The following is a 23,743-nucleotide window of genomic DNA, read 5'->3' as shown; positions in this document are numbered from 1 at the left end:
TACAGGACTATCTCAAATATTATTCTACGTACCTGACAAAGACAGTTAAAAATGCTTCTGCATTCCTGCAAAACCAGCAATGGAAGCATGGCCACAAGCATAACCAGAACACATTCCCACCTCCCACCTTCATCATTGCAACTATGGCATGCAGCCTACCAGGTGCAGAAGTTCCTACAGTGCTTGTCACCAGACCCTGGCTTCAGCAGGGGTGCCAAGGGATTAAATTTCCTGACACAAATGGAAATGTTCTTACCAGATCTACTGGACACTTGGATTAAACTGGTTTCTCAGATTGCCTAAATACAAGACACAGTATTCAGGACCTTGAGAGTTAGCCTGCTGCTGTGAAAGTGCAGAAAAGCTTAGCTCACCACACCATGCTGAGTGCAACCCAGGTTTGCAGGTATTACAAAACCTTCAGTTCTGATTGCACCGAGTTCCCTGCAAGCACACGTGTCTCAGGCAAAGAGACAGAACTGACCTTTAGCGGAAGCCTGCTTGGCAGGTGGCTTCAATACCTGTCTGGGGAATCCTAATTATAATGGACCATTTTCATGCAGCACTTCATTTAATAAAGATATTCTCCCCCATGGAGGAGACTTGCTCTGTCTGAAGGACGATCAGAGATCAAGGTTTGATGACAATGGATTGCGGGTGATGAAATGAGCTTTTATTACCACAGTTCCGGATGCTCCTACAGACCTGCTCTTGCTAGCCAGCCCAGGAGTGCATTGGCAGCACATCCTTACAAGCATGGAAGATACTCCATTGTTCAATATAGACATCTATACAACCCAGTCACAGCTTTTAGCATTGATTCAGAAACCTGCTTTACCTTTATGTTTGTGTTGAATGAGCAACAGCGCCAACTGGAAACAGAAACAAGTGAGACAGAGGTTTGAAGGTGAGAACACGCTGCCCCCAGGCTATCCTTGCACACAGTGTTCTTCTAGCCCACAGCCTACACTCTTCAGCCCTTGGAGTAACATAGATAGTCACTGCTTCACTGTGTGCCACTATTTGCTCATAGCTAAACATACAAATTTGGCATCTCTCAGAAGAGCAGCAAAGGAAAATCTAGACTCCTGGGTATTTAGTACGTCTCTAATTCTGGCTGCTGTCATGCCAGGCACTTAGCGTGGATGATGTGCCATGCTCTGAATCCCCACCATCTGCTGCTCGTTAGCTGACAAAGGCAGCACATGCCATCTCCCCACTAACTGCTGCTCATTAGTGACAAAAGCCATTCTGTGTTCACAATGTTCTCTCTGTAATAATCTAATACAAAGATGTACAAAGAGGCAAAAGAAAGAGGAAATAGAGATGACAGAGTAAATTATGAGCTTAACTAAGAATATTAATGCACTCGTAAATCTCAAGATGAGAATCCTTCCAAGAGCAAGACACAGGTCTTGGCTCCAAAGGAATAGGTCAGCAGGTAGGTATAGAAGTCAGCACCAGAGATAATCCATTTACCTCAAAATGTTTCAAAACATGCAAGCACACATTTCTAGGCTCCTTCCATTCAGGCTCTTTATTTTGCAAAATTTTGTATCTTCCATTCCTGATAACAGAAAGAACTGAGTGCTGACAGCATGTAGCTCCCAACCTGACCAGGGCAAGCACTAACACCCCAGGTATCTATAAAGCCTGGTGTGCAACTAGAGGAGGATTTAGGATCTGTGCAATCAATCCCTCCAAGCTTCACAGGAAAATCCTGTTGGTAAAGATTCTGCATTTGTGAAGAAGAGCCTCAGCTTCCTTTATAAATCATCTAGACAGGTGAAAAGCAGTAATAATAGCAACACTTCAAAAAAATGTGTGTGACGGATACTGGACAACAGGCTGAGGAGCAATCCAGTTGATGAGAACCAGAAGATGGGAATGAACTACAAAACAGTTCTCCACCGGGAGATACACTGTTGACAGCAGTTTACTCAAACTACAGAGAACTGGAAGTACTCACAAAACATTGACATTGATATGGTAAATTAATCCTTTTCAAGCTCAATTAGTTACTTGGAGGAAAAAACAAAGCAAGGTTGTTCTTCAAGAAGTAGTTCTTATGTACTACAATGAGAAGTCACTGTCTCAGTTTATTCCCTTCCCTTCCATGCTTTTCCTCAACCCTCCTCCCCAGATAAAACCAGGTAACATTTTTCAGTCATCACATCACTATTAGAGAAGTAAGAGTATGAGAAATGTTCTGTGCACTAAACAGCACAAAGACAGCTGGCATGGGATGTGTTAAGGTGACAGGTAAGGGCACAGAGGAAGCACAGAAGATGACAGATGGGTTCTGGCAAGTGTGGGAGATTAAGGAAAGGCCATAAGCAAAGTGACATGGTTAACAGAGATGGTCCTGCAGAAGAGACAGAAAAGGAACAAAAGAAAGAGAGGAAAGAGTTAAGACATGAATGGACAATGTGCAGGTAATTCTGCTTTGCATCTTATTTCCTCTTCACACAGACCATCACTTTTCCACTTGCTGGCCAGAAAAATCCAGAACCAGACCCAGAGTTTTCCTGTTTAAAGGGGGGCAGACAGGATGAGATGCTAGAGCAACAGAATTGATAAAATATTGTTGGACATCCACATTCAACTGTAAGACAAATCAGAAAAAAAAGACATTCCACATAACACACGTGTGCATGACTACTTCCTCATGCTCATGCCACAACACAGCATACTCATCTTCACAACAAATGAACCCTGTAACCAAGCTCCTACTCACACACATATTTTTTAAGCAAGATTAACACTTTTCGGTGTGAAATAGTTACTTGATGAGGAATCACAGACAAAGCAGCCTAAAGTACAGCTGTGAGTAGTAACACACTGGGAACTCAGCCATCTCATGCTGCTAATGCAACTCCTATGGCTTTGTGCTCACCATCAACAGCTCAGCTATTGCAAAGCAAAATCACAGTAGAAAACAAAGAACTCTAATTTCGCTGCAAGGTAAGTTTTAGGAAGTAGAGCCCTGTTCTCATGGAAGGAAAGTAACAAATATAGACTAAAATGCTGGGAAAAAATATATACCTATAAGGCTGCTTTTCAATGCCTTATCTCTGAGCTAGGAACAAATCTAAAACCAGATTTGGTCTGTATAAGCCCATCCAACCTCTGATTACTTTATAACCTAAAAGACTGGTTGGAAACACTACAAATGTGGAGATTCAAATGAGCACTATCTGCATTCTGTTTTGGCTTATCTGACCTGTTAACAGCAGGCCAGCATAGGATTCACATTGATTGCTCTCCCTGCAAGCCTCTTTTGTATGCTAGTTTTACATTTGTGAGGAGATCCAATAACAGATAGATGTATGGCAAGAGGAAAGAACAGTCTAATTATCTCCATCAATTAGTGCAGGATCAAAAGATTGCTCATCCAGGAAACTGTCAGCCAATCAAGCCGGATAAAAGTATTTGAAAAAAAACCCAGGAAGGACAGTTCTGCAGCAACTTAAAATTCAGAGCTGCAGCATAGCCTACATCACTGAGGTTTATTTGAGTCTGTGGTGACAAGAACAGCTTTTATGAACTGCCATTTTACAGCTATTTATATTTTATTGTCAGTTACTATGTTTATTACTGTCTGCAATTCACCAGACCCAACTGATTTTGGTAAGGAAATTTTTGAACAGAGTCACAAAGCATATTTTCTTTTTACTGATTCCTGAGTAAATACCCAGTCCAGCCTTCATTAGGAAAATCTTCATAGACATCATCTAATTGTATCAAATGAAAAAATTTAAGCAAGCCAGACAAGGACAACATTCTTAGAGACACAGAAACTCCTGGTGTGTATCCTATAAATACAAAGAAGTACTGTCATTCAGCTTGCTTTAAAAAGTAGAAGCAGCACACCAAAAGTCATGCCAGCAGTCTATTCAGGAGCCAAGTAATGAGGAACCTGAGTCACACAGCTGTTGTCATCAGGAACATCTCACTGAAAGGTACAGGTTGAACTTTAGATATTTTTATTCTTGCCAAAGCTCCCACTGAGATAATTTTCTGCTAGGGTTTAAACAGATATGCATGAAACTAATCAATCCTTACAACAGGCCTATCCTTTAATATCAACATTTAAGTGTGAAAAAAATTAAATTAACCCGTCTTCAATGCTACAACACAAGCCTGATGCTTTACAAAGACTGCAAAGCATTAGATACTTCATACAGATAGTTTTAATTCTTTAGAAAGTGAGCAAAGCTCACTGGCCTAAAGCAAAACTATATATGGAGATTTACACAGCACAGGTATTAAGGCCCCATTATTTAAAAGGGATGGATTACTGGCATTAAAGAAGAGGAATCAAGTTTTAAAAAGCAAGAGCATTTAACAATTCAAGGATTTCTAGTCAGGTAATTTGAAAGAATTCTTTTTCCCTTCTGCTCTATCAGCAAAGCTAATGCTGTCTTGGATGTCCTGGGAAAGGTAAGCTTATTATAAATTCAGTTTAACTGTAATGAAAACCTCTGTAAAGTATACACAGAGAAACCACATTTGCTACATGAAAACCAGTAATGTCACAGAAATTTCTCAGTTGCTCTAGAATCACATGAAATTTGATTTTTTTCACTCTCAAGTGGATTTCATTATGATACAGCATAATTTTGCTGTCTGGTTAACACATGTAGGCTAGAAATTTTCATGTTGTGGCAGAGTAACATCAACTAAATCTTGCTTAATACTAAGAAAAAGATGAATTCACAGACAAGAACCAGACTTTCTTAGCTCTCTAGAACTAGAAGTTCTTTAGGAAGGATTAAAACTTAAAAACACCAATTAGCAAATTAATTTAGCCCACTTTTTAGAAAGTTATTGTTAAAGTTCATAGAGTTAAGAATTGCATTTTGATTGGAGATAACAAAAATCACAGGATACAGTCAACAAGTTTGAAATGGAAGGAACTAAGTTTGATGGTAGTGAAGGTCAACTTACAGCACTACACCAGTGTGCTGAAGCAGTACATACAAGATACCTGAAAATCACAAAGTATCATGGAAGAATTGTAAGTCAAGTCCATCTCAATTTATCCATCAGTTCACGTACCTCCAAGTGCTGTATTAAAACTGGACATTGAAGAATATTAAAGACCTGAAGCACTAAGTGTTTTTTCCAGCAAGATCCAAATGAGGAAAGTGGCAGCAGCTTTGCTCCTTCTCTAACACAGAACACAGCAGTAAGACCAGTTAGCCAAGCCCTGTGATAAAAAGCATGATAAGGTCACAGCAATGGTCACTTACGGCATTCCTTCTCATCACTGTCATCAAAGCAGTCTGTCAGCCCATCACACTGCCAGGCCCCTGGGATACAGCGTCCATTGCTGCACATGAAGTTTCCAGGAATGTTGCATTCATTCGTGAAGTTATTCCCAGGCAACAGTTGGCTGTCTGCAGGAAATGAAAGAGAGGTAAGTTCATTGAGGATTTAACAAAGGCAGCAAAAGCTGTTACTGAGCAAGCTGTTTATTGGTGGTTGAATGAAGATTAAACAAATGGACCCTGATCCTGGTTATTTTGTCATCCTATCAGTATCCTGTGCCTGGTACTTGGTAGCACTTTCTTTTTCTTAAATTCTCATTTTATCTGTTCTCCATTCTCACACACTATTTTGCCAATTTCCTCTTGCTATTTTCTTTCTAGGAACACATACCCAACTTCTATCCTGGTCAAAGCAATGTTCATTTTTAAAAAATTCTCTCTTCTTCACAGGGTCAGTCTAAACAATTTAAAAAATGAGGCTACATGAACTCAGCTCTATCCTCCCATGCTTTTGTCAGATTAGTACTTAGCTTGTAGAATATTTTGTTGTTGTTGTTATTAGCCAAGGGCTATGCACAAGGTAACACACTGACTAATTCATACTAGATTTTCAATTAAACTTTAAATATAGTGCTTCTGGTCAAAGTTAGAATTGAGCTTCTTGGTGTCAATACAGTCCCCTGGCACAATTTGTCCACAGGGTAGTAAGGCAGCTGGCACACTGAGTCTGCCAAGTGGAGGGGGGACAGTAGCAGGATAGTGGAGATCAAGAGAACAAGTGAGAGAAAGAAACCTAGAGATCTGCTATCAAGGTTAAACACAGCATTAGTCAACCATCTTAATCTACCATTTTTCTCATTTTGTGCATTTTCTTTTGGAATGCAGATATCACAGAAACATGAACGAACTTCAGTGAAGGAAGAACAATGACACCCAATGGCTTTAATAAGCATCAAAATGGCATGACCTGTCACAGAGCTGGGAGGAAGCTGCAAGACAAGGCAGAAAGTGAGAAAAATAATATCCTTCCCCTTGTCTTCCTGTCATATTCCAGACTAGTCCCAGGCAACCTACACTTGAGTAGGTAAAAACCCTAGAAATACAAACCTTCCCAGGTAAGGATGTCCTAAAAACATGTCTCCCCTGCCAATCTGCATACCCTCATGGGTCAGAACCAGGAAGAACAAACTAAGCTGACACTAAGCTTAACCACTTACCTATCATTTATCTATTTTGAGGATAACCACATTATTTTTGGAACTCTGGAGGAATAGCAGAGCTGTAGTTGGTTCCCTCCACTGCCCATCCCTATGTCATCTTGCTTCCTGTTGCTCTTGGAGTCCAACTCCTTCCTCTCCCAGGAAGGCCTGAACACCAAGGGCAAGGAAAACTACTGTGAACACAACATGGCAAGAGCCCCATTCTTCAGTGCTGCACAGGGCACAGAGCAGATCACAACTGCCAGCATAAGAAGTTTCAGGTAAGCCCTTTTTCCTAGCTCATTCCTGAAGCCCCAGGGAGGAATCTGCTTTGTACAGGCACCTTTGGAGAACACACCTACCAAAATAATAAGTTTTATAGCATGATTAGTGAATGAGGCCTTTCGGAAACTTCTGAATCAGCCAAATGTAGATTGTTCTCTCCCTCCCCAACACATCACAATGCTCCATCCATGACACAGGCAAAACTGCTAAGTTTCACATCACTATTTCAAAAGATACAGAGGAATGCTTCAGGGAGGCAGTCTCTTTAAACCAATGTCTGTCTCAAACAATCTACTTCCTTTCAAATGTTATTTCTTGCAAATGGCTGACTTTCCTGGGGACATTTCAAGAATCTGCCAGCACAGAGCAGATGCCTTAATGGAAATTTGCCCTGAGCTGTTAAAAGACAATGTAGTTCAGAAAAAAAAAGGTGGAAATAAGGTCTCCAGAGCCACCTGTAACCCTCATGCTGTATGCAGCACCTTAAAGAAAGAGAGTGACAGCCACCAAAAAGCATGCCCAGGCATGCAGCTGGCAATTAGACATCTTTTAGCAGTGTCATTCAAACCTCAGTTTCATTCCCTGCATCACTGCTCTTCCCATGGAGAAACAGCAGGTTTGCTCTCCACACTGTTACAGCCTACAGCACACTGGAGATGGAGACTCATCTCCATCACAGTCAGGCAGGGCCCTCACTGCTCCCAGCAGCTCCTGGGGAAACACTACACCAACTTTGCCTCATGCCTGAGTCCCTGACTTTAAATCAGCAATTGCACCAGTTTGTCCTTGGCTACCCATGCCACGCAACACTGAACAGATGCAACGCTGCCAATCAGCATCCCCCAGGCTAGGGCAGCCTTACAGCATCCCTGTTAACTGAGTTTGGCACTTCTGTGTTCAACCAGCAAGGAGTTTGATGCTGTTTAAGGCATTTTTTTCCTGTTACAACAGTAATCAAACACACTCAGCTCAGTCTTTGTATCACTGACATGTACCTGCTAAGTAATGACCAAGTGGAAATCACCACACTCAAAGAGCTGCAGGGTGAAGCTCTCAGCATTAGCACAACCTTTTATTAGCAAGCCACTCGCAGAGCATGAACACCACCTCTGCCTGCCACTGGAGAAAACCTACCACAGTAAAACAAAATTACAGGATGCCATTATCAGATCAAAATAGGAAAGAGATACCTCAGTATTCTTTGCAATGCAGAAGTTCAGTCAATGTACTCAAGCTAGTTACAAGGCATGTAAGAACTTCAACAGTAGAATCTAATTCCCTTCTCCACAATTCCCCCCAAAAGCAGTTTCAGGTCAATATGGTACTACGAAACTTTCCTGGTAATTTTTTTAACTTTCATTAGAATTAACAAGTTCTCAGATACTACAAAAGAAATGTCCTGGCTAAGAATAAACCTCATATAAAACAGCTTATTCAAACTTGATATGAGAACTAGAAATTACCAAGGCTTTTGCTCTCTCAGAAGCTAAGAAACTAGGGCAGACCATTTAGGCAGCAACAACAAAAAGGCACCAGCCTCATGGCATCTCTCCCAATTGTTCTGCACTACCTTCTCATCTAACCTCATATATCTCTCATCCAACCTGCTCCCCCTTCCACATGGAAGCAGCACCTATTTAAAATAAGAAGTCCTTCTGTGAACACTTCAGTGGGATTTCTTCTTGACATGGGCAAGTTGTTGGGTAAGAACCAGCAGCAGGTCTCACAGCCACCTGTCCCAGCTACAGAACTGCCTTTGCTCCATGAAGCATCCTGGTGTTCCCAAGAGAAAACGTAACTGGATATATCTCAAGCACTGTAACACCTTGTGTGCAGAATAACCAAACGTCAGCTCCTATCAGATCTACTGCTGTTATCCTACTGAAAAGTTTCAGCCATGATCTCCACATTCCTTTAACGAAAAAATTTAGACCAATCTAACTAATTTTAGAAATTTTTAGAGTTTCAAAAAACATGAACAAAAAACAACTTCCCTAAAAAAGCATTATCAAGTCCCTGTTTCTTTTAACAACTCCCTTAAATAAATGGCATACTTCTACCCTATTAGACTGAAGCAACATTCCAGGAACAACTATCAAATTTTGTTATCCAGTAAGTTATTTACAGGATTTCCTTTGTCATATAATAAACTTATCCTCAATATTCTTTTAAAGTCAGGATGTATTATTAACCCTTTCACCGAACAAACAAAAGATAGTGGCAGATCAAGATACTTGCAGACAGCCCTACCCAAGCTTTGCTGAGGAATGGGAACATGGGAACTCCGACTCGATCTAGTTTCAAAGCAACCAATACTTCTCTTAAAACACAACCTTCATCAGCTCCTAGGAGAGTTGCATGTTACAGAGAGCAATTTGAGAGTCACAGCCAATGCGTCTAGAATCTTGTTTAGTGCATTACTCCATGCCCAAAAAATCCATTGGTGGATTAAAAAACTGTCAAAACAATAGCACATGTGGAACTGCTTTAAATGGTATTACCCATTCTGCTTCCCTCACACTTTGCAAGTCTCCCCTAATGGATCTTAAAAAAACCCCCCAAAGAAATCCTCAGTGTGGTCCTCAGTTCCCAGCCCTCAGGAATGCGATGCTCCTGCCCACCCAGCACACAGCCCAATGCAGGACTGCACACGCACAAGGAGAAGCAGTGTCACAGATACCCAGTACAGACATGGAGAGAACCAAAACACATCATCGTGTCCATTTTTCGAACAGGGTCCATAAAGATGTCAGGTTTTGTGTAGCCATCTTGCGGCACTGCCTGTTGGCAGGGGCAGAAACTCCTTCAATCTGGCAGAGCTGGCAATCCAAAGTTGACATATTTACCCTGCAGCCTCTTTGATTAATTTTGAATTCAACCCAAATAGGAGCTACATGGATGTGTTCAGTTAAGTAAAGGAGGAAGGAAAGAAGGGGAAAGTAGTCCATTTTCACTGCAACACATTGCTCACTTTAAGCAGCATACCATCTGGGCTGAATATAAAAAAACGGACTCGTGTTTCACTCTGAAGGGGACTGAGTAAGGAAAATCAATCTGTTTTAGCAGCCACTTGCAAAAATGTTGGTATCTAAATATTTAATATTCCCCAAAAAAGAATCAGGGGAAAATAAATGAAAGGAAAAGTCATACTAAGCAAGCACTTCACACTGTATTAAGAAAGCAAGTCAAGGATATCCTTCACAAAACCACCTTTACCTGAAAGCACTCCAGAGAATTGTGCACATTACAGAACAGATCATTACTGATCACAGCTCTGTATCAGAAAGTATAATCAGTAAGAGCAGGCAATCAGCTTGGCCAAAGAGGTTTTGAGGAAGAAATACAGGACACATATGTGTTCATTGCCCTCAAGAACAATGCTAGTAACATCAGCCTCATAGCAAGAGGGATCCACCACCAAGGATGAAGCATGAACACTTCACTGCCAAAGCTTTGGCATGTCTTTTGTGGGAATCATGGGATCTTCACAGGATACTTTCAATGGATTGCTGCTTAAAGCTTTACATATGTAAACAGAATTATTTTGATCAGGCTGGTATGTAGCTGTGAGGCTGAGGGTTACTGATGATACTTTCCTGTCACGCCATGTACATATTATACTCCATACTAATTTTTAATTTCTGCTTAAACCTTTCCCAGGTATAAATCCACACTAGGTTTGATTTAAGCACATCAGAAATCTGTTTTAACTCTACTGAAATCTGCAACATGTTACGAAAACAAATGGAGAGAGACTACAGCAAGTCAGTATCTGGAATTTGCAGCAAGATGGCATCCAAAGACATACCTTCAATACCTGCCAATACTTATCACCAGCAAAACACATCAGAAATAAAGAAAAGCCAGCAATAATAGCAGACTTCAACAAACATTATTTGATCTTCTTCTGTCATCTTAAAAGACTGCAAATAAGCACAGTCAAGTGACTGGTAGGCTATTACAAGATTTGATTCCTCAGAGAACACAAAACTACTTCCAAATGCTTGCAGCCAGTTGCTTCTGTGAAATTAGCCCCACAGGACAGATGTTTCTTTTCATACCTCTTTATGTTCACATGAAGCATGTGACTCACTCCATGTCCACTTTACAGAGATCTAATGCAGGTGATGCATTCAGAAAAGGAATTCAAAAGCTGAGCATGAAGAAAGTGCTTTGCCTATAAACTTCAGTTTAACATGTGCATGCACAAACTTCACTGGCAATAAAAGTATGTTGTCAGCAAGATAACAGCAGTGGCATTAAGGCATTGGATTAATGCTCACTGCACTGAAACAGAAGGCAGAGACAATTTGTGCTTATGGGAGAAACTCAGGACTTACACAGTCACCCAGAGAGACTGTGGGACAAACATGTTCAACCTTTTTATTACACTTCACCCCTTGTTTAAATGAAAACAAGGCACTAGCTTTGAAGAGGAAGGCACCCATACTGAATTCAAGCACATAGGGTATAAAAAGATTGCTCATTAACAGCACCAAAAGGGTAAGGAAAATACATCAATGAGGGGGAACTTTACATTCCATCTCTCAAATAAACACCTTTGGTATTACCGAAAAAGTTGTTTGCAGCTCAGTGTTCATAAATGTATCATGTAAATCAGCAAAAATGCCAGTCTTCACTTTAATCTGCTTTCCTATGCACTGCTCTAAAGGTCCTTGCCAGAACAGAAGAAAAGCATGCCTGTGCACATTCATGCTGGCTTTGGGAAGCAAAGAATAAGACAAGCACTCTCTTGCTCTGCAGTGAAACCTCTGACAACACCTAAGCCATCTGCCACGAGTAAAGGACACCTGCCACTAATTATCTGACAACTTAAATCCCCCTTGAGTAGTTTTAATCCCTATACTCCCCTATCCTCATTTAAACTGCCTGATGATTACAGTGCTCATGCTATATTAGAAGTTATGAGGGTTATTTGTAAGGGCAGATTGACAGTCCCACTGCAATACAAGTGCTCAAAAACATTTCCTCACTGAGGCAGCAGGTAATTAGTGATTACTCAAGGAACTGCTCATTGATCAGGTTCAACTTCCCCTCCTTCAGTTTTCCATGAGATGAGGTATATTTGGTATCTGGCATTTTCAAGATTTACCACGGATCAGTCTTAGCCAAAAGACCAGAAACTACTATGGTAACTTCAAATTAAACACAAAATATTACTGAGGCAAGTCAAAGACAGTGGGAAAACCATCCCTTTCAGAGCACTAAAATGGATAGCTTCTTTGAATTTAGACAGAAAAACTACTGCAGCAAGGAACACTGACTACTACCCAATGTCCATCATTCACCCATTAATTCCTCACTGCAAAACCTGACTTTGTTGAACTGGAGATCAATTAATCCATCATGGTCTCCACCATAAATAACACAATATGCATAGAACAGAGTATCTTCTTTTAAATATCTTACAGCGTTAGTTGAAGCAACTGACACGTTCCCAGTAGTAGGTGGCTGCATTTCAGTACTCAGCCGTGGAAGCACCTTAATTAAATATAATCTTCTAAATCATTCCCTATTAAACAACCATTTGCTTTTTCCTTGTAACAACACATGCAGGAAGTGAGCTGAGGTGAACAGGCTTACTATAAACCTGCACCCTTCATGGCTGGATTCTATATTTGGGTGACTGAGCACTTCACCAAAGCTTCCCCACTTGCTTGCCTCAGCAGCAGTGCAGCTGCTTGAGTATACACCAAAAATACATCCCCCAGGTCTGCAGGCTCTCGGCACACTTACCATGATGGAAGGGAAACAGGCTGTGGGCCATTAACAGTGCAGAGCGAACACAGCTCCAAACTAGTACATGTTTAAATAGAAAAAGGAAGCAGAAATAAATAAAGAGGAAAGAATAGTTTAGATTACTGAACTTGGTGCACCTCGAAAGACAAGCATTCCCCAGCAAGAAGGTCAAATGGAGATTTTATGCTGCTCTTATCCAAGCTAGAGCTACCCACACCGCTTCCCTTAAAAAAGCAGCAAAGATAAAGACATTTTATTTTTAATACCTTTAAAGGACACCAACTATGCAAAGTCTAACAAGGCAAGGTCATGTGCCAGATTCTGCACCTGGGACAGGGCAACCCTGGTTGCTGGTGTGTATAGATAGGAAATGAGAGGCTGTAGAGCAGTGCCACAGGAAAGGGACATAGGGGCTCTGTTTATGGGAAGTTGGATCTGAGCCAGCAGGGCCCTGGCAGCCAGGAGGGCCAGCCCTGTCCTGGGGGCATCAGGCACAGCATCCCCAGCCAGAAAGGGAGGGGATTGTCCCCTCTGCTCTGCACTGGGGCAGCCTCACCTCGAGTGCTGGGGGCAGTTTTGGGTGCCACAATATAAAAATGACATGAAGCTGTTAGAGAGGGTCCAAAGGAGGGCCATGAGGATGGTGAAGGGCCTTGAGGGGAAGCTGTGTGAGGAGCAGCTGAGGTCATTTGGTCTGTCCAGCCTGGAGAAGAGGAGACTGAGGGAAGACTTCATTGCAGTCTGCAATTTTCTCCTGAAAGGAAGAGGAGAGGCAGGTACAGGTCTCTTCTCTCTGGTGACCAGAGACAGGACCCAAGGGAATGGCCTGCAGTTGTGTTAGAGCAGGCTTAGGTTGGATATTAGAAAAAAGATTTTTCACCTGGAGGTGGCTGGGCACTGGAACAGGCTGCCCAGGGAAGTGGTCACAGCACCAAACCTGACAGAGCTCAAGAAGTGTCTGGACAATGCTCTCAGGTACAGGGTGGGATTATTCTTGGGGTGTCCTGTGCTGGGCCAGGAGTTGAACGTGATGATCCTGATGGGTCCCTTCCAACTCAGCATGTTCTATGATTCTATGGCATGTTGCTACAACACCCTGAGGAAAACATTATTTTTGTCTCCACAAAAACAAGACTAAAGGATTTATGCACAGTTATGCAGAAAACCTACAGCAGATCTTAGGACAGAATTTAGATTTCATTGTTCGTGTCTTTCATTTAATAATACACTTGTAATTACTTGGCATCAGTTTTTGTATCTAACAGATGTGCCTATAAGAAATGAAATGGGGAGTAGGGGTAAACAAGTAGATAATAAGCTCATGTGATCCATCACACTACTCCAATTTCCCAAAAATCAGGCCAAGCTCAACATTCTGCCCAGAAAATACTGAGATCATGCCTGAAATATGACAGCAGTAAGACTGAGTCTGATTCATTCACCATCAAATTTAAAGGAGTAACAGAAGAGCAACAGAAGTGATTAAAAAACCCCTTCCATTTAACAAGAAGCACTATGGGTATTCTATTGTTTTTCTAACAACTGAGAGGGACTAGGTTTAAATTTCCTCACATGACATTCTATGCCAATAAAAAAACCTACCTACCATAACTAAGTTTAAGTTTCCCAATCAGAATCAGAACCTTAGCTTTCAAAGATCAAAAGCTTTTAATTGCCTTTTGAGACTTGTTTCTGCAAGGACTTTTTTTGCAGCGTGCAGAAGCAAGAGATCATAAACAGCTGCTGTTAACCAGATTTTCTTGCTTAAAAACATGTATTGAATTACCTACATTTCAGGGCCCTCAGAGAAGATGGGTTAGCTGTGCAAATTCCGGGATGTTCAGCCTTACTAGCTGGGCAAATACATTTAGGCCTTACACATGATCTAAGAAAAATCCCACAGTTGCTCTGTCTGGAGAAAACAACTGAATTCACTATTAGGTTATTTCCCCACAAGCAACTGGTACTTCAAGCTATTCTGTTATGTCACATGGCAATCACTTAAAGCGCTGCTCCAATGAGAAGTAACCACAAGGACTGGCAAAAGCCAACTGTGAGGCTGTAAAAGTGTTAATTCTCTGGAAAAAAACCCAACTCCATAATGTCAGTTGCTCTACAAACATTTTACTGTGGTAATGGTTAAAGTACACTCTAACTTACAGGCATAAAAACCACTGAAGTCCTTTGGAATTGGTAGCTGACACTGGACACACTCCTCCCTCTTTTACATCCCAGTATACAAAAGCAACAATGCCCAAATATGCAGCAGTACAAAAATGCAGAAAGGGAGAAAGAGTGCTTTAGCAAAGTATCATCTTTCCTCTTCTTCAGTGAGTAGTTGCTCAGCACTTCTAACAATATTTAATATTTCTGTGGTCTTATGTCTCAGCACACAGATCAGACACAGAATCAACCTTTGCAAGTGAATGCAGTTAAAGAAAGAGCTACGTGTTACAGGAAAAACAAACAAACAAACTGATATCATTAACTGGTAGACAAAAGAATGTTCCAGACAGCAAGAAAAAAAAACTCAAACATACAAAATTACAACCACTGCACCTATAGAACGCCCACAGATCCAAGTCCATGCAATGATGACAGTATGGAATGCTATTGCTGCTCAGGGGCAGAGACACCATGTCAAACTTTTCTGTGCTGCTTTCTGTGCATAGCTGATTAGCTAAAGGTGCATGCCCTCATCAGTTCAAGCTGATTTAAATCAGAGCAAATAGCCCCATCTTTCTTTAAACCCGGTCGTAAATTCCTGTCTTCCTCTTACTATCCACTTGCATGAACTCCACCACAGGTGAGCAGCAAGCTTTCAAAAACACTTAACCTAGAGCCTGTAGCTCTCAGGGCTGCCTGAATCAACCCACCACAAAGTTCCAAGAGCTTATGCCACCACAAAACAGAGAGAAAGGAACATGCATGCCCTCTCCAGATTAAGAGCACAACAAGGACTGTAGTCTTTCCTCAGGCTAAGTCAGGCAACCTAAAGCAAATGCTTCTGCCATTTTCAACTGCAATAGACACCACTTAGTCTCACAATGTTGCTTGTCTTCAACAACTATTCCACAATTGCTTCTTTAAGCAGCAAAGTTTTCAAGAGCACTAATTTCTTCTTGATAGCTGTGTATCAATCTTCTCCAGCAAGGAAAGCTGCCTGTCAGAACCAAACATGCCACTGTGTGCCCCAGCATACGTGTAAATGGTAAAGGCTGGTTTCCCATGCTGACATTTACTGGTGTCACAGGAACTTTCCTGTCCAACCACCAGGAGTCACTCTGGCAGTCACACTCCTACTATCAGACTCTCTCACTGCTGGGACTGAAACCCCTACACAGTGCGGGGCTCAGTGACCCAAGGGGTGCACTTGACTCCCTGAACACTCACACCATCAGACAAGGTTTCCTTACCACATTAATCCTGGTTTCCCATCAGACAAGGTTTCCTTACCACATTAACCCTGGTTTCCCATAGTGCACTCTCAAATCTTTGGTTCCTTTAAGTAATTTAATCACGGTGCATAACACAAAACCAGCTCGAGCTGGTGCCTCTAAGAGAGGGAGCCTGAGCAAAGGAATTCCTGTGCTTTCATACCCTCAGTCTGTGCTGCCAATAGTCTGGGGTCTTCCTACTGAATCCTTGGCTCCTGCTGTGTCCCAGTGCCCAGTCACTTGGCCACTGCCACAGGTCCCTGTGCCCTCTGCTGTGCAAAGGGTCAGCACCAGATCACAGCTCCTTCCTTGTCTGGGGCTCCCAACATTCCTCCCAGGCAGGGCACAACCTGCAGCTCCCACTGCAGCTGCACACACAGTGCCTGCTCCAAGCGTATCCCTCAGCACTGGTCACTGACCATTTCAAAGCTGTGCTAGAGACAAAAAGTGCAGGGCTCTGAAAGCTAACTCACTGTGGAATAATGGTGAGGAAGGCAAACCAAGATGAAGCTGTGGTAACGATTATCTTTCTGATGATAGAGATTGGCAGAGGGACCTTCCCTCTGCAGAGTTTGCATTTAGGATGTGACAGCACTAAGCTCTGCTACTGGTAATGAGGGGAGAACTTGGGCTCTGACACTGCATGAAAAGGTCACACCTCAAAGAGCCTGGAAGAGACAGATGTGTGTGAGGCTCCAAAGAGGAACCAAGCCCAAGGAAGGCCAGGATGCAGATCAGAGTAACAAAACAAAACATCAACATTGTCCTTAACAATAAAGAAAAAACTCATAACCCTTCACTCAACAACACTGAGCTAATTTCCAAGTGTGAGAAGATTGATGACAGATAACCATGATTTTCATCTAGACAAGAGACAGATCTGCAGACTTCCCTACCCTAGGAAGGCAACTCAGCTCCTGCTTTGAAGTCTTGCCCTCAGAAAAGAAAACAAGGAGACCAGAAACCTCCCTCCTGAGGCTCCTAAAAAAAATCTGGAAAAGGGACAAGTACATTTTTCTAAATACATTGAATCAACAGTTAAAATCAGAAGAACTACCAGAAGACAATCAGAGCCAAGGAAAGGCAATAGTATAAGAAAAGGGACAGACTGTACTAGGTGGTAGTGATGGCACAGACAGTGAAGATGGGATAGTATTCCTAAACAGAAGCATCACCTGGAAATAGATGATAACCTCTTCATATACATGCAAATCCAACTAAGAGGTAGGAGTGAAACTGAAAAGAGGGCATACATGAAGACCATGTGTACTGGGTGACAAAAAATGATGCAAAGTGAACTTAGAACATCCTTGAATCTTTAAGGAGAAAGGTAACTCATTGCTCATCAGCTGCAGAATGGAGAACTGGACCCTGTTAGAAAAAAAAACAATTTTAACAAGACAAGCCAAAACAGAGCCTTGATTTCAGAGCATCACCAGGCTGGGTTATAATCAGCTGATTTTCATCTACCCTATATAAATGAAACCATGACGAGCCATGGGACCGTCACAGCAACATCCTTCAGACGGTCCAGGAGCTCTCACCACTCTCAAAGTATTTTGGAGACCCCTCCTAACAGACTGGTCTAATTTAACCACAGGACACAAGCCTCTTCAAATGTCATGCTCCAGGTCCACTTGAAGAGATTTTGCCATTACTTTAGAGTTGAGAGCTTTCTTTTTATACGAGAGTGTGTATTTGCCCTTTTCCTCTACCTCTGGTCACATGTCCTCCACTAGGTAAGCCTCAAAGAGAGTTAAGTGGGGGCAGAAGATGGGGCTCAGGAATGACAGATGTATACAAGTAATGGTTATTTATTTGAAGTTGGAAATTTCCCATCATCACTACCAGAGACCTAGAAAATAATAATTTCAAGTGAGAAATAACAGCTTTTATATCCACTTACCTAAAGTATGATTTTCTCCCATTCAAACTGAGCTCTCTGAGGTGCTTTATACAGCAATAATAAAAATTTATCCAGAAGATAAAGTTACTCAGTGTTTGCTACATGAATTAGACTGCTGATGCTTTCTGTAAGCAAATCAAAACCAGAAAAATAAGCATAATTTGCATTTTGTCAATAGGAAATGTGCTGTTAGGCAGATATATAGCAGGGATTATATTGAAGGGAGGGTTTCACTCTTTTCACTGGAGTTTAGTTTCACCTTATGTCTTTCACTTCGTGTGCCAGACGCCATAGCCAAGAGCAATGATGTTGTTTCCCTATAGAGGAATATACTGAGTGCCTCCACACGACAGGACATTAACATGGGGAGCACAGTGGGGCTATGCAATCTCCCTGCAAGGCACTGGTGACTGATTCTTTCCAGCAAATACTTCCACAGCAAGACACCATTCCACACACCACATACCCCAAACTGCTTTCGAGCTAGCAGTAAAATCAGGGGGTTCACTGCAACATAGGTAATCTTGGAGTTTGGCTCTTTCAACAGCTGCTGTATTTAACAGCACAACAGAGTGAAGAATACAGGAATGAAGGTAGACAGAGGAAGATGTAGCAAAAAGCAGAAAAGCTTTTCACAAGAGCGTGAGAAAAATGAACTTTCCCTAGGAGCCATGGATGCAACTGTAGACAAGTGACTCTGGAAAGGGCCACAAAACAAAAAGACCAGGATTCAGTGTATGTGGTGTACCAACTTTCTTCCTTTTCCCACTTTTTGCTTTCTGACAGTTCTGTTTCCTTTATTTCCTAAAATCCTCTGAAAAACTTCTCAAAAGAAAAGCGACATCTGCTTTTTAGATACGTATCCTGGTCCCAAAAGAAAAAAATATCCTATCTATTCTATTCAAACTGCCTATGACGCAACAAGTGTCAGAAAAAAGCTTCTCAGTAGGCCCTAGTTAAGAACAATTACATATTTCAGCCCCTAATCCAAATATTTTGGGTGTCTCACTTGAGCCCTCTTCCAGCTTCCAAACCTGGATATGTTTCATTCAGATGAGTCAATCCCAGGCACAAATCAGTTAACAAAAATGAATACATTTCCAGTTAGCTACCATTAAAAACCATTCTTGCCTTTTAAGGCTTCATTCAACATTTTTTTTCTAACAGGTACTCTCCACTGGGCCAAATCAAAACTCAGGAGATCTCTAAAACCCAGTGCTATAATGCCACATATCATTTTCCTGGCTAAACAAACAAAGTCCACATTCCTTCTGGCACCCATCATATTTCTGTATGCTACAAAGTGTACATTCTGCAGAAGCTGGGGCAAAGACATGTCCAGGCAGAGTGCACCATTCTGGCAAATGCTGTGAGGGCTGCAGGGCAAACCCATGAGCTGGGGAATCACCTATAGAGCTGCACACACTATGAACAGAAGAAACACACAAGATCTCAGGAACCTCATGAAAAAAAGATTTTTGTTTTGTTGAAAATTATCTCAGTAAACCAGAGAACTCAAAATGCATAGACAAAAGACATGGAATCTACATAGTAATAAATTTTTGATTGGCAAAGTGCACAGGACTTGGTTCCAAGGCAGGACACATCTGTTTTCACACAAAATCCAAGCTGGAATTTAGGGTGCACTAAGCTCATAAATTTGCCAATCTTTTCCTCAAGCTTCTTGGAAAGTAAGCACTATTGCTGCAGTGGCACCTGAGGCTGGCCAGGACAGAGGTTCTTCAGCACCTTGCTTGACACAATAATGAACAGCAGTTTCAGCATGCTGCCATAAGGGTTAATTTTAATTTTGACTCTTGTTGGCCTGGTTGGCTATTTCCATAAATACCAACCCAGCAGATATAATTGCAAAGCAGGTATATTTGGTTCCAGTCCCTCTGCCAATTTAGTGGCAACTAATGTTTGAAAATTGCAGGGTGTAAATTTAGCATAGTGGGTCTCACATCATGCTTTTACTGCCGGAGACTGTATTTGATTAATGAGAATTAAAAGAAAGATACCAGACTTTGTGAAAGCTTTTCTGTTTTTTCCCCAAATCTCTGGAAAGAAAGAAGTAAGAAAAATCAAACTGTATTGACTTGATAATGATGAAAACAGTACAGCTCTGTGCATTTCTGAGTTTCAGCAGTCATTTTTTTCAAGTTGATGAACAGAGAATTGCTACTGCCAAGCAATGCCAAGACTTCTGCCAAGCATCTATCAAATCTTCGTAAGAAAAAACAAGCAGCAGGATATGCCTTTGGAATACAAGGACAACCTGAACATATTTTCTCTGTAACAACAATATTTAATTTTCTTTCACAGCCCCAAGAAATCAGCGAATGGCTAGCTCTAATTGTGGCTCTCCCAGTACTACTCACATACATATTTGCACCTTCCTGTCCTTGTCACTCATTACAAGTTCAAAAGACAATGAAAACTGTACATAATAGGTATTTTTAAGGACACTTTGTTAAGTAATACACAGTGCCAGACTGACAGTCACTGCCATCAAAAGAGACCACCAGTGTAATGGATACAGACACTACTTAACAGAAGTTCTTGTCCTACTTAACAGAAGTGTGCACCAGAAGCAACAAAAGCAAAGCAGCCTCCAGCCTTTGCATTTCCAAGAGTCAGCGTGGCAGTGCATCACTGCTGTTATGACAACTCTGATTCCTCCTTGGCAGAACAATGTCTCAACCCACTCGCAGTCTTTACTTGCTTCTGCTCATTTAGAGTTGACTTTTCTAACCAAATACCTAAGCAGACTTACTCCAGACTTACTGAGATTTTCAGTCCTTCAGCACCAGAGACTCTGTCACACATACCCTCTCTTTAAACACAGGCCTATATTTAAAAGAACAGGAATCTTGCCAAACATTGAAAACTCACTTTTCTCCTGGGGAAACCTGAACTGAAGACACTTGGGAGCAATAAAGTTCTTAATAAGGCACCTGAGATTCTTCACAGACTCATTTCTCTAATTTTGACTCCCAGTTACTGCAGTAATTTTCTTAAAAGTCAAGGTGACAGATTCTGCTCAGATCTTCTGTTGAAGGATCACAGTCACAGCTGCCACCTCCACTGCTGGAAAGCCCAGTAAACTCCAACCACCCATACACTGAGGCTTTGCCTATTCTCTGAAGCTACTCCATTAGCATCAGAAAAACAGGCTTCACAGGTGAAGTACAAAGCTCTGAGGTAACAGACTCTGCTATAACTGGAAAATTAGTTAAACACTTCAGAAAGGTTTCACATAATTTGCATCAGACAAGATGTAAAGCAAATGGAAAAAAAATTAAAGAGAGTGAAGACTTTCTTCCTACAAGACAAGTAGGAGGGGGCTTTCACTTAGCATAATTATCTTCCCTAAATTTTCCCTTCAGTTTCATTTCCCAATACTGGCAATTTACTGAAGTATGTGGAGATCAGCACCTAAGCAAAAAAAGCACTCTCACAAAAGCAAAAAATATTTGGCCGAGAAGACAAATCCTGCGCTTATATCATAAAGACCACAAACTTGGGACCACTTTCAATATTCTTTTTATTACATACAAAAAAGTCACTATCTTCCAAGATGCTTCCAAAAAAGGATGCTTTCATTGTTATTATCACTAATGCTCAATTTAACAGGTCAGCTGTGCCATCCTGTTAGCAGGAGACATTACACAACACAAAAAGACAATAAGCCATACTGTCTAGGACACAGGATAAGCAACATGATGAGAATGGTGATGTCACTGGCTAACCTGTGATCTCATATATTATACAAGACACCAGGCTGCTCTGTTTTCAGAGACCCCCAAGCAAGCACCTTGCAGCTCAGATCATTCCAGACATGCCTTTGTTTATCAATCTGTACGAGAACGCTCATAATTCACTGCACCAGAACCTAAACTCCTTGAGTTTAAGGACCCAGAAGAGCTGAGATTTGTGAATGACACCGACAACTCAGTCGCATTCTCTTCAAGTCCAGAAGAAAGCCTGTCTGCATCTCATACTGCTCCATGTGGAATGAGACTCCTGTGACCCTGGTGACCAACCCAAACAAAAGAGAATGCTGAGAGTCAGGAGAAGCTTCCTTCAGACTACCTCATTCATAATTTAACTGTTAACAGCCATGTAACTGGAGTGGCTGCAGGAAAAATTAACTGTATAGTTCTCTGTTATGTTGAAAGCACTTCAACTGTGTCTGCTTTCTACTTAAGCAACAGGACTTTATTTCAGGGGTTAGTCCCTTTGGGAAAAAAAAAGGGATGAAGCTCAACTAATAAATAGAATTAATTTAACTTCATTTTTAATCACTCAAGAAAGACTATAGTAATCACATTCAGCCTTTCACATTCTCCTAATCTCCTAGGCAATTAATTTTCACATATTCAATCACAATATAGTCTATAACAGAGAAAAGAAATATTTATGTACTTGTTGCTTTGCTACAAGTTTTGTGTATGGATATTTCTGATTCAGGGGGTTGACTCAAAAATAGCATTCCTTTTGACCATGTACACTGACCCATATTCTGTGAACAATCTGAAAGTATAAAGGGAAAACTAACACAGAAAATATAATGGAGTGCTAAGATTCACCCAGGACCAAGAAACTTTGTCCAAGCTGTGTCATAGATCATATTATTGTGTTTCACACACAAAGCAGATGATATGGCTCAACCAGAAACACTTAATACTATCTATTAGCTCTTTGCACGATGGCTGTGTTTTTTTCCACAAAATAACTTTAGAAGTAATACACTAAGTATTGACTTCATTACAGCTGATGACTGCACACACAAACTTGAGGTGTTACCTCCATCAAACAACATCCATTCATTCCGTGTGTGAACTCAAAAGAGGGTCATGTGAAAATGTCTATAATACAACACCCCTAACACAGAGATCCTTAAGATAAGGTGAAAAGAAGCAAGAACTTATATCCTCATCTGATCACCAAGTTCATTCATATGATCAGAAATGGTATAATGTATCCTTCAGCAGTCTAGAAGCTTCATCCAAAAGCAGGAAGACGTTCTCAGAGACTGCTACCACAAGGTAACGCTGCAGTGTCATCACTGCCATCATTTGAATGGCCATTATGAATTTTTCAGTGTATTGCAGATCACCCTCTACCTGGCTGACATTCTTCATCACACTCAGACACAACAGACCATCAATCACAGCAACTGCCAGAGAAGGGTGGTGACACAACTTTCCCAGTATGCCCACATAACTTCTGTGTGTCAGAAGCATCTTGGCAAGAAGCACACACTGACAGAGATGCTTACTTAGCACTGAAAAAATCTGTATGGCAAGATCAAAACCACAGAAAAACTTTAAATGTATGGCAGAAAAATTTTCCTTCCCCCTCGTATTCCCAAACCAAAAGCACAAAATTCACTGTGCCACTAGAAACCAGAAACTAATTACTCCTTCCCCAAGCCTTAATTCTTCCTTCTGCTGCACCTTTATATCAGAGCTTCTCCACTAAACATGTTAAAATCGCACTTGAGAAAAGCACTGATTCAAGGATTACTCTTGTTTGTGGAAAGTGATGTTTTAAGCCATTGTACAGACTTAAAAAGTACTCTTTTCTCAATTTGCTGCCTAGAAAGGTTGGCAATAAATATTCCTGTTAGTATATGGAAGAACAGATTTAGGAACGTAATGCAGGTACATCGTTGTGCAAAACATCCTAGCTGCAACACATTCAAGTCAAAACCCTCAGTCTGACAACTCCTCCTTGGGAAACTATTTACTCAAAGTAGCAGCATCATTTGTGTCCTCTTTCCCTGAAGACAGGCAAGAGTGACTACAGACCTAACAAAGTGCAGCAGGCTGAAAAGATTAACTTCCTTATTTAAATGAAATATCATAATTTGAAATT

At 41.2% G+C, this 23,743-nt stretch overlaps 1 protein-coding gene across 1 annotated transcript in view; it reads right to left on the bottom strand.

The window, feature by feature from the left end:
- Nucleotides 1-23,743, bottom strand: part of LDLRAD3 (low density lipoprotein receptor class A domain containing 3) — a 103,480-nt gene that overhangs the window by 62,839 nt on the left and 16,898 nt on the right. Inside the window, exon 2 of the mRNA XM_066552596.1 lies at nucleotides 5,256-5,402. Within this exon, the coding sequence (XP_066408693.1) occupies nucleotides 5,256-5,402 (147 nt within the window). The remainder of the gene's footprint in view (nucleotides 1-5,255; nucleotides 5,403-23,743) is intronic.

This window comes from Molothrus aeneus, chromosome 6 (assembly GCF_037042795.1).
Source record: "Molothrus aeneus isolate 106 chromosome 6, BPBGC_Maene_1.0, whole genome shotgun sequence".
NCBI classification, from domain to species: Eukaryota; Metazoa; Chordata; class Aves; order Passeriformes; family Icteridae; genus Molothrus; species Molothrus aeneus.
This window is presented reverse-complemented; position numbering and strand designations above follow the sequence as displayed.